At 39.2% G+C, this 12,662-nt stretch overlaps 1 protein-coding gene across 1 annotated transcript; it reads right to left on the reverse strand.

Annotated features, from left to right (window-relative positions):
- Positions 1 to 617: 617 nt before the first annotated feature.
- Positions 618 to 2,664, reverse strand: LOC120800723 (ecto-ADP-ribosyltransferase 5-like). The gene is given in 2 exon segments (XM_040147010.1): positions 618 to 1,343; positions 2,590 to 2,664. Coding segments are annotated over 2 exon segments (801 nt in total).
- Positions 2,665 to 12,662: the final 9,998 nt, after the last annotated feature.

Genomic DNA, 12,662 nt, shown 5'->3' on the forward strand with positions numbered 1-12,662 from the left:
TGAACGGGTTTTTTTTTTCATTCATCATCATTTCATCATTTCAAAAACAGCATCTGTCTTTTCATATTCATATCCTGGTCATGTGGTGATAAACACACTACATTGTTGCCAGTTTATCAGGTAAACCTACCTAAAACAGATGCAGTCTAATACAATAGGTATTCAATAAATCCTACCTTCATGAAAGTTATGCTTTTCAGTTTGTGTTTTTCAGTTTTTGCTGACCAACTTGATGGTGGATTGATCTCAGTCATTCAACAAACAAAACAAATTTTGCTGTTTGACAAATTTATTGATTTCTTTCAAAACATTTCAAAACTAAGTATTTGTTGCACATAGAAATGCTGGTAAATGCAAAACACAACACAAATGCCTTTTAGAAATTCTACAAAGTTGTTGCTCATGTTGCTGAACGGCATGTTAGGGAAGTATGGAAACTTAAGCCTGCAATAATCAAAGAACCACTCAAGCATGAATTTAGGGGCTGAGGAGAATGCATAGATACAGTATATTGTAATGAGCTTGGATTTTAGAAAGATTATGCACAAGTAGCTTGCGGAACAAGACCAAATGCCCACTTTGCAACAGCAGTTGAAGAAGAACCACTGGTCTTTTATTTATGCAGCGTGACAGTTTAGATTGCTGTGGATTCCTGCACTCTCTAGGATATACACATTTTCACAGTCGTTCATATTTTCTACAGGTTTATTTTTGATTATCCTCGTTATTTTGAACATCTCATAAGGGGGGATGAGCACTTCTTGTTCTTTATCTTTCAAGCGTGGATATTTCTTCAAGTCTGCTCCTACACAGGTCTTAATTTTAAAGCAGGTCTTCTTACCAAACTTGCGAAGGTTTGTTCTGAAAGAGCTGGAGGTAAAAGAACTAAACCGAATTGTCTGATTGTCCTCGCCAGTAAACACATCAGTGGTTCTGCGGTAAGTGGTGCTGCAGGTTTTGTTGATTTGTACAGCAGATGTCAGCCAGAAATGTAAGAAGTGGAATGGAAAGGAGGTGCCATAGATTGTTTTGTTTGTACGGACTGCAGCATTGAACGTCTCATAAAACTTGCTATCGTCACCTGTATAAACACAGATTGCTTGCATGTGATTCTCGGTTAAAGCCTCATCTCCTTTATCTCTATGTGCAAATCTTTGGGTTGCACAACTATTTGCCCTTTTCCAGACATCCTTAAATAATCCCATATTCTCTTTTTGAAAGTAATTGTTGCCGACCAATTTTTCCATCATTGCATTGCAGCCGTAGTACATGTCATCAATAGCATCTACAGCCATGTTCAGTGGGATGGCCTAGTCGGCATCTCGTGAAGTGAAGATGCTGATCTAGAGGGGAAGGAAGAAGGAAACACAAAGAAAGGTCATGGACTAGAGTTGTTTCTACCACTCTGCAGTGGTGGAAGAAGTATTGCGATCATTTGAGTAAGTTAAAAGAACAGCACTACACTATAAAAGTCCTTAATTACAAGAAAAAAAGTCCGACATTCAAAGTTTAACCCGAGTAAAAGTATCATCACCAACATGTCCTCCAAGTATCAAAAGTAAAAGTATTCATTGTGCAGATCGGCCCTTGTAAATGTTATGTCATTATATTATTGGCGCATTATTATTGATGCATTAACACGTAATAAATTCCCTAATTGTTATTGCTGGTCAAGGCTGACCTAATTTTAATGGCTTTATATGCTGCTGGGTAGATCTCTGACAATGCATATTTCATAAACTAATCTTAAATCTGAAAAATAACTGGTAACTAAACTTCTCAGATAAATGCAGTGGGGTATAAATTACAATGTTACAAAAAATGTCACAAAAAATGAAGAATAATGTCACAAAAAATAGGATTAGTCACTTAAGTACGGTAACTGAGTAAATGTACTTTCCCCACTAGATTTGTCTAGAAATCTGGCCTATGGAAGAATTACATCCCGTAAAACTGTTACTATGACAAAGTGTAACTTACTTCATGAATGCGAGTTAGACTGACACATTTTCCCCTTTGGGACTTAGCTGTAGCTGTACAAACTGGGATATTCAGAACTGCTGTGAACCCATATGTCTCAAATGTGCATACTCACTGCCCTCTTCACTTCCTGTGCATACTGTATCACACTGCTGCCGATATGCTAAAGAAAACTGAAAATGCTGCTTGGAAGCCTCGGGGTTCACCAGATTTGGTGCCTTACCATTGTCAGACATAATACTCAGTGCTCATTAGCCTGTGGATACTCTTCCTGGCTATTTGCGGACTTTGGTCAGACTCAGTGCTGCATTTGGTTAACAGTCTACTACTAGTGTGTATTAGTGCTCTTAATTGTTTTGCCTGCTGATACACAAAATACTTAAATCATCTCCAATTCATTTCTTATATCTTCTCCTGTCAAGTAATATAAGCACAATTATCTCAGTAAGAAAAGTGAAATGCTCAACAGTTTCAAAGATAATCATCTAAATATAGCTTACAACTTAATATTGTGAGAGTATAATGAATAATAATCATATGTTTCTGTACTCCAACTCAATATTAGCTCAACCCATTATGTGCCAACCTGTGGAATGGAAAACCATTCACCTTTTTGGAGCCAACAGGAAGCGTCCAGCAAAGGAGCAAACACAGTGGTGCAAAGATAAGCATGGTACTCTTCATCACTGAAATTAGGCAAACAGCTATTGAATTCACACACACGACATACACAAAAGACATATGATATCAGCGATAACTTACTTATACAGGTACACGCATTCAGTGTCTGTACAAAAGATTTATTAAATATTTATTAGTTAATCTAGAAAGATATATTTAATAATAGTATGGTAAATTCTAAATAAAAATGTAATCCTTTTTCATACTCAAAATGTATTTTGATATATTAACTCACCATTCTTTCAGAGGAGAAGGTGTCAGATCAAAAGTTTTGACGAAATGACTTGTCAGTAGATATCCAGGAATTATATATACCTACACAAACACACACACACACACACACACACACACACACACACACACACACACACACACACACACACACACACACACACACACACACACACACACACACACACACACACACGTTTTGATTTTAACATGCTGTATCTTCTCAAAGGAAATTAGGTTTTATTTTCTCAGAACAAATGTCACGTCTGGTCAAGTGGACTCACTAACCAGTGTCTTATAACCTGAAGCTCCATATATGATTTATGAACAATGATTACACTGTGCAGCTGCAGGCGGTTTACACAATAGATCAGTCAAACCAATTTAGTCAGAGGCAGATGGCCTGAAATCCATGTTAATTTTAATGCCAATTAGCAGTGTCTGTGACTGTCTAAGCAAGTAGGACTTTAAGGGCATTTTTCTATTTTCAAAGCAAGCAATAGTATGAGCCTGAAAGACAAGTGAACCTGGCAAAGGGGAACAAAAAAATACAAATAAAATAAAGTAATCACTACCTAGATAAACTTTATGTTTACTACGATCAAGATACTTAACCAATATCTGCAGGAGGATGCAGTATTTTGGTCTTAAATGCCAAAGCAACAGTTTTGTAACATAGTATTAGTAAAAAATATGTATAGTAAAACTCGCAAAGCTGCTATGTGTCATAGTTGTCCTTCAGAACCCACTTGTACCCACTGTCACATTGTGAGCTACTTCACAATTGTGGTAAATATTACTATCTATCTAATATTAAATATCTACATTACATGTTACATATAGTTTTTATGAATTACTATTTACTCTACTTACACCTTTACAAATAACTTATGGTTTGTTACTTTTTGAGTTAATTGCAATAATCTGATTGGCAAACAGTTTGTCACAATTTCAACAATGCTTTATACCTTTATTCATCTCATTTACATTTTATTCTGTGGAGTGAGCAAAAGAAACAGGGAAACAAAGAAGAGGGATCAGACCGTTCTTCTGCACAGGTAAAGCTGTTGGGCATCTTAAGTACAGAAAATAAAAGAATTGTTTAACCTTTTGAAAGATATTGTTCCTAACTTTGACCAGTGACAGCCCTCAGAGTTTCAATGAAATATATATTACAGCAATTCTTGAACCCATTTGATTGTGTGTGAATTAACCCCAGTGTAGAGTCTCAGAAGCATTAACTGCCTGTGTCATGTTTGAAGCCACAAACAGGAAAACCTTTGTGTGTTTACAATAAATATTGAAAATGTGCAATGTGGAGGTACATGAAACTTTTTTTAAAAATCAATTTAACTAGGAAACTTTCACATTGAATCTATTTGTAAAACGTACATGTTAAACATAATTCATGAGAGGCAACTAAATTTTGTGCAAATAAATGTAGCTTCGCTTGGTTACCCTTTGCCTTTATTTAATAGTTGACAGTAAAGACACACAGCAAAAGTGGGAGAGTGGGGGGGTGACATGTAACAGAGGTCCCCAGTCAGAACTGAACAACAGACATAGTGTGTGCCTTAGACCACTAGGCCACAGGGATGTACTAACTTAGTCATTTTCATATGATTGTGTTTTCTTTGTATGAAAGGACAAAGTAAAGGAATCGAACAGAGCTGCCAGGAGTTATTAGAGAACACACTATTTTTGAAGGCGTGGTAGACATAGCCCGAGTTTCTGTAAACTCGGCATTTGTCTGTATATGCTAGCAATGTAAGCTATCATCTGCTGTGATCATGTAAGAAAGGCTATTATTAAAGGTTAATGTTTATTAATGTTTATATTAACAACGGATCCAAAGACATTGTGCGATGTGTAAGATGATTCTCATAGTGACATAACCACAAATAATTAATAAGTGATCTTTTCATTTAACTTCAGCTCGGAGTATTTTAGTCTTTCACAACTTGCAGCTTAACTATTGTAGCTCAATCAGGCCGTTATAATTGGCGTCATTTCCCGAAGCAGAGGGCAGCTGCTAAAAAAAACCAAAAAACCCCCCAAAAACAAAAACAATTGATAAACCCATTGTACACTACGTTGCTACTACATGAGACCCGAGCTGGGTACAAAGAAAAATCTGTCACGTGATTTTGTACATCCACTGCAGACAAAGGGTACACTTGGGGGAAGTACCTGGCAGTGCGTGAGAATTTCAGAAATTTTGCCTGACACTGCGATAGTCAAAGACAAATGCAATATTTCATTTTGGTTTCTAATCTGCTATTTTGATTTTGATAAATGAATGGTCTTAATGGTTTTTTGTTGATACCTGGCTTCTCTGGTATTCTCATTTCTAATAGGGTCTTTCATTATGTATAGAGGACAATGGTAACAGTCATATCAGCAGGGCCAACATTAATTTGCATATACTGCCATTTTAAGGGGTCTTCAACCACTTGTAGCCTTTCCACTCTGACAGCCCTTTATCACAGCAGACATTCTGACATGTCATTGTAGGGAAAGCTCAGGTGTTCCTAACAACGCTCATGATGGCTCTGTTCTGTTCAAGAGTCCCAGTAATCCGAGACAGTGCGGCAGGGAGCTAGTATGCACAGCACCAGGAATCTGAAACTGGAACAGCAGCTGATGTTCCAATACTTTTCCAGCAGATGGCAGCATTGTCCAACTATTTAGCCTCAGTCGTTGAGCCTGATCTGTTCTCAACACTGGGCCTCTGTCTGTGAGTGTGTATGTCTGTGTTTGTGTTTGTGTGCGCGCAGGGTAAGGCAGGGTGAGGTTTGGTTTTTCAGGAAGAGAGTATAAAAAAATATAGGGAGGAAGGACGAGATAGAGAATAGGTATCAGTCTCCTGTTACACTGCAGGCCCGGTAGAGAGATGAGAGAAAGACAGGGAGAGCCAGAAGACAGGAGCACAGGGCGAAGGGCGAGCGCAAGCAACCAGGGATTGTGAAGCTTGCGACAGCATGGCAAGGACTGGGAGTAGATATTTGGGTTTAAATTTGGCATAGCTCGGTGCAACACAGCACTACAGCAAAGAGGGAGAGGTAGAATAAGAATAGACCCAGCGGACAACGAGCACTGTACTAAGCATACACAGCAAGGTAAGAGTGTGGGTGTTGTGTTCAGTGAATTACTCCAACATTCCCAGTTCAGAAAAAGAAACCGATGCAGCTAAAAAGTACGGAGGGAAGGGTTGGTATGGATGGAGGGGGGGCGGAAGGGTGTGTCAAAGCGCAGCGTACATACTGTATAAATGAGCTGGCTCTAGCAGTTAGAGAAAAAGTAAGAGAAAGACTTGTTAGGAAAGGGGAAAGCGGCAAGAGAGAGATGCGGAGAATCGAGAAAGGGTTAAGACAAATTCAAATGTGAAAATGTGAGTGAATGAGCAAAAATGAAGTGGGAGGCTAGGAGGGAGCAGATTAGTGAGGCTTTACAGAGAGGTGAGGAATGACAAAAAAGTGTGGAGAGGGAAAGGGAGTGATATAGGAAAGTGAATAAATGGGGTTTGAGCGAAATTAAAAAAGGAGGCGGGTAAGAAAGAAGGGAGGGAGACTGCAACGAAAAGGGGAAGTGAGGGAAAGGAAGGATGTTATAAGAAAACAGCAAGGGGTGTAGGGGGCAAGGGAAGACATGGAAGCTAAAGTGGGAAGAAGAGAGGAAAGACGTTAGGAAAGGATACAACGGGAGAAAGAAAGTCAAAAGAATGATAGTAGAGACAGGTGCATGTGTCTTTGTTTTCAATTCTCAACCCCATTTACATACAGGAAAGGCAATTTCAGTTGGATTATTTTCAATGCAAACCTTTTAACGATTCTCGCTTTCTACAAAATCTGCAAAAGGCAAGTACTGTATATGAAAAAGATTGTGGTTTTGGAAAATAAACTATGAATAAGGTCTGCTTAAGGTTATGAAATCTAAAACACTCGATTAGAGTTATGCGAAGATCAGCTTAAATTCAGTTAAAAAGTGTGACTGTTAATTAAAAGCCTGCAGCGGGATGCAAACTGTCTCCTGCATTGACAGTGAATGTTGGCACTAGACCAAAATTGTGAGGTGTGGAATCGTCCAATATGGACATAAATCCTAGGATACTGGGCCGAAGTTCTGCTCAGGAAAGTCCAAGCAGGATTGTACTGTAAAAGTCATAAAATCCGCTGAATTTGCTTTTTCTGTAGAAGAGTTGGTTCTGGTGGACAAAGCGGGGATGGGAAAACCCTGTCGCAGTCATTTCCAAATCAAGACTGGACATGCACTAGAAAACTGTGGCCAGTAATGAGATGTAAGCAGTCATCATCGTGACTGAAACAAAGGGGTTTACTGTATGTTTTCACCTCAAATCTCAAAAGTATACGGACGGAGAGAGATGAAGTAAACGGACAGAGAGATGCATGAAAGGGGCAAAGGTGATTTAGAGAAGGATTTTCGCTTCAGTGAACGAAGGCTGAGGAGGGATGGATATAATGTGGATAGATGCAGTGCTGGGTGGATAAAAATGAGTGAGAGTAAGCCAGCACATTACAGAGCGGAGGAGGTGTATATAAAAGAGACGACAGTGAGTTACCATCTGCTGAGGATGGCTGAATGAGGCATGAAGATGGATTTTTTAAGTTTATTTTTAGTGGATTTGCCCCAGCTGATATCAGCAAGGATGAAAGGAAGGCAGGACAGGGAGAGGGAGACTGGAGAAAGAAAGAGACAGGCATATGGATGTGGGAAGGCAATATGATTAAGTTTATAGATATACTGACTTGTTTTTTTTATTTAGGAAATATGTTTTGCTGTATAGAGACATTTCTGTATTGGACTTTCAGTGCACTGCAACTTGCTTTTAGAAATAGCAATAAAGAGATGGAATGGCGGAATGTCCGGTGACGTCCCTTAAGATAAATTAGTAGTAACAGAATCAGATCCAGGAGCAGTGACAATAGAGGGATGATTGGGAGGAGGGAGCGAGAAGTGGAGAAAGGAGGCAATGAAAGAGGAGGGAAAGGAGGTGTAGAGGTAATATGTTTCGGTGAGTTAGTGCCAGTGGACACAGCAGAAGGGATGCTCTTCAGGCTGGTCACAGAGGCTGCAGAAACATACAGTTATCGTTACATGGCAGCATGGCATTGTGTGTGTGTGTGTGTGTGTGTGTGTGTGTGTGTGTGTAAATTTCTCTCCATTGTTCCCCTTGCTTTTGCAGAGAGTTTGAAAAGCATTTGTGCATATTATAGTAAGTCAAGCAGCTTTGACAGGGCACAGATGCTGCGGCAGGTGAGGACAGTATGTTCCTTCTCCCTCTCTAATGCTCCTCGTGTCTCCATTGTTCTCTTTTTTTCCTTTCATCAGTTCAAATTCTCAATTTTCCCCCTCCAAATCACACTTTCTTAAGCTATATTTGAATGTGACTCATGTTATTTAGCAACCTTGAGAAATAATTGAATTAACCTCAAATAGTAAGAGCACATATTCACTATCATGGATACAATTCTTCAATGCCAACCTGTACCTGCATTAAAAGATAAATACTTGTGTACCTGACAGGTAAAAAAGGAGAGGTAGCACTGTTAGATCTAATATATTTCCTCTATTACCATATTCATCTCTGACATTATTTCTCACTTTAAAAATATATGGCAGGTACTGGGTTCTGGCTATATTGTTTTTCTTGAAGAATTACTTGAGGTATGCAATCTCTAATCTCTGTAACAGTAACGGATCACTGTAGATACCCAAACATTCTTAAACCTGTATGAGCATGGATTTTGTAGGGCAATAAAACTGCACATGAAATCCATTTACAAAGGATTAGGAGACAGGCGGTTTTGCCCTGACACCATTGTCTAGGCATTACAGACAATTTCTGTAATGCCTGGACAATCTACATTCAAGAGATTCCTTTACAGGTTCTAGCATTATTGTTTCATGTCAGGAGAGCCAAACAAAGCAGCCAAGAAGTATAGAAACACTGAACACTGATAATTAAAATAAATAGTAGTTTTTGGTTGTTGGATTTATATGTGTATCTGAAGCCATCACCAAAGATATTCAAGCTCTGTATGTTCATTGTTTCACTTGCTCATTCTTGCCTTTGCTTCTTTTCCATATGGGCTGAATTAAAGTATGCAGCACTTGAAAGAATAAGGATTTCAGTGTGCACTTGCACACCAGGCAGAATGGTAGAGATCATAATTTATGTTTCAACAATTAGTTGTTCAGTGATTTTCCGAATGTGCAGGCAATATCCGTGCATAAATTACACATTTAGGTAAATTATTAGTTAGTTAACTCTAAGTGGGTGGTCAGACCAAAAACAGCCCTGTGTTAAAACAATGCAGTGGGCTGCGTTTTGCAGGGCTTGATGCTTAATGCAACAGTGAAATATGAACTATGATTCAGGAAGTAACAGATCCATGAGTTTGAAGGCTTATCAGACTTCAAAACATTGCACAGCGGTTTACAGTACTATGTCATGGGATTTTACAACTCTTGAAAATGATCACATAGGAAATTAGTTTTAAAAGTTTTCATTTTATTTAAGTCTTTGTTGCAATGATTGCAAGGTAAAAAGTAGAAATAAGCCATTCAGATTACAAAGTCATCTACCAGCAGTGTGTGCTTGCACATATTTGATTGGCCACCACATTGGCTTGCTGTTGCCTTGTGGTTTGTCGAGGTTAAACTGTTTTGCAGCATGACCCTGTGTTTTCTTGCTGGAGCCCTCTGTACTGGCGCCGTGACTGTGTCACCAGACTGGCTCCCTTCAAATGAATGAGGCTGCATCCTTTCACACAGGGCTAAAATCAATCTGGACGTGACCTTCGTTACCACATTACACTACATCACTTTAAAGTTTACCAGTAGAGTTTCTTAAAGTCAAAGTAGTTGACTTTGAAACCCCACTCCCCAAAACACACACCTCCCAATCCAAGCACCTTGCAGACTTGCTAAAATCAGTGGACGTCCCAAGGTAATGTTTGTCCGAAGTGACTGGGACGTTTTCATCACATTAATGCTCTCCCTTTTTCCTCTTTTTTTGTCCTCCGCTTTTCGACTTCTTTCCCTCTGTCTCCTTGCCCTTTCTTTTACTCTCTGTTCTTTACCATCAGGTAGAATACAGTGTCAGCGGCAGCTTCCCGCTGTAGTTCAAATGAAGTTCTCTGAAGGTAACGGTGGCTGGGAGTCAGGAGTCACACTGAAGTTTCCGGAAATAATAATGAAGACACTGTGCACACAGTGAAAAACACAGTGGTACAGACTAATAGAAGAGCAAGTGGAAAAAGAGGAATATACGAGGACATGCGACAGTCAGGTTGAGAACAGTAGGATGATGATTGACAGAACAAATATGTAGATGAGACAAGGTAACTGTTAATTTCAAAACAAATGACTTCTGAAAAAGCCTGAAAAAGCATGCGACGTGGAGCTCCCGAATATAAAAGCTTTGTATATGCTGAAAAATGAAATATGACATAAAGTATGCTTAAAGCTGCAGCAGTCGAGAGTTTTGTGTAAAAATAGCCCCACTTTATAATCTGAAAGGTGAGATTCAGCAGACAACAGCATCTCATCCCCACTAATGCAGACCCAGTAGATTTGCCCTATTTACCCAAATCAAATTCCACTTCTGGGTATTTCCCCACGGATTGTGGCTATCCGTGGGGAAATGTTCTGAGCCAGCAGGAAGACAAAAATCGAACCTTAACAATCCTGACTCCTAAAATGGTGTGTGAGCACTCGGGCCGAAGGAAGCATGGACTCAGTAGACATAAGACCTTGGTCCTCTCTTCCCTTTTGTATTCAGTAAGTCATCAGGTGGGTATACAGTATTTGAGTGCTATTATGGGCTTACTAACATCACCTCACAGGATTTTAGGAGTCATCAACTTGCAAATTGCCTGGTGCCTCTTTACAACCTTCACACATTTATGAATATATACTGTGTCAAGTGTGCTTGACTGGATTGGTAAGGATTTATTTTGAATAAAATCGACGTAGCTCCTGAAAATGTCACCTTTCAAAAATGCTTCATCTCAGTTAGTGGGATCAGGAGCAACGTGAACAAACCTCAGAAGAAGACAGAGGCCAGGCAAGGGGTAGCAGGGAAACCACAAAGGAAAATGAAAATGAAAGAAGAGTTGTGAGAGTGACTGAGAAAATACCATTGCTGTGATGTTGATGTTTTCAGGGTCTGGTACTGTGTGTTTAATAACTATAGATTCATCATTTCCACACATCTTACTCTACAACGGGGCTGATATGGGTAAAATAGCCTGGACTTGCACAGGAATTATATACACAACAAATCATCAAAACTTTCCAACCCCAACCATTCATAATTATTTTTACAGGAAATAGATTTAACTTGATCACTCTCTGACATAAAGCATGTGCATGTGTGTGAAACTCAATAGTAATGACTATAGGAAAGAAGTTGAAATTGTGGATTGTTTTTGGGTTTTACGCCGAGTCGTTAGCCAAAAAAGGGAGGAAATTGATCATGTGTAGCTCAACCTCAACAGTCCACAAGGTTTCAGTTATAATCGACTTTTCTGGGTGGTTCAGAACCACTGGGCTGGTTATGTAAGTCTGCTCCACGTACAGCATCAACAGGTCTTTTAATGGTCCACAAGACATACACCGTCGCATCTACTGTACGTTTCAGGACTTCCAAACTATTAGATGTCTTAAGTGGTGAATCAGAGAACTTTTGCAATGATGTGTTTGTTCTAAATCTCCACCATTAGCGAATCAACTAAGTCCATGTGAACATCATGGCACTCTAACGGCACATTACTTCTTGGCTCGTTATGCCTGTTTATAGCTTCAGATCTTTTATCTGCTGCTCAGTCAAAAAAATAGGTTTGTTTTGTCAGCTTTCTCTCTTTAATTTGGCTGATAAATAGCCCTCAGATCAAATTTTGCATGACATTATAGAGGTATTAAAGCTACTCGCCTCCTGAAACCTGCACTTACCTTGCTATCGCACCGTGTCTGCATGTGTGTGTTTGCATGTATGCATAATTTATGTGCTTCTGTGTTTACTTATACTCTTTGGTGTCTATTAAACTGGAAGCTGTCCTACCACATTATCACCCGCTCAGGGGAGTGTGTTACAGGCTTGTGGCCAGCAGGAAGTAGATTCTGACCACGTACAACAACAGCAGAGCCAAAATATTTATGTTCCTCTTATTGATGTCTGTTTAAATCTTTTAAGTTTTACTACTAAATTAGATTTTGGTTATGACTACAGCAATATGGCTTTGTTAATAGATAGATCTCATTAAAAGCTTTAAGTAGATGTACTATATGAAAGCTGATTTTGATTTATAGAAGTAAAAATTCTTCTCGCAGCCTCCTGGCTCCAAGCCAGTGGTTTGTGGTTAAGGATGGAGTCAATCCCTGTTTGATAGAGAAACAGCCAAGCTGAGGTGATAGTTATGATGTAGTTTAGTTTGTTTAGTTTATAGGTTGTGTCGCACAGCTACAGTCATGTCCTACCCTATACATCGAGTGCTAGCTGGATTGTCTGTTTTATTTATGGAAAGTCACTTCTGACATTTGATTTGTGCTGTGGTGCTATGTTAATTTTTACCATCAGGATAAGTGCATCGGGGGCCCGGCCGGCCCAGGGATTAAAGAAAAAAGTGACTCAAACATGTCAGTGACTTATAAAACAAGTTGTTATGTGCCTTAAAACACTTGTGCAGCCTTCTCTAGAAAAACTGAAGTGGGTGAGTTAAACAAAGGGCTTACACAGTCAAGTCATT

Source organism: Xiphias gladius, chromosome 15 (assembly GCF_016859285.1).
Source record: "Xiphias gladius isolate SHS-SW01 ecotype Sanya breed wild chromosome 15, ASM1685928v1, whole genome shotgun sequence".
NCBI classification, from domain to species: Eukaryota; Metazoa; Chordata; class Actinopteri; order Istiophoriformes; family Xiphiidae; genus Xiphias; species Xiphias gladius.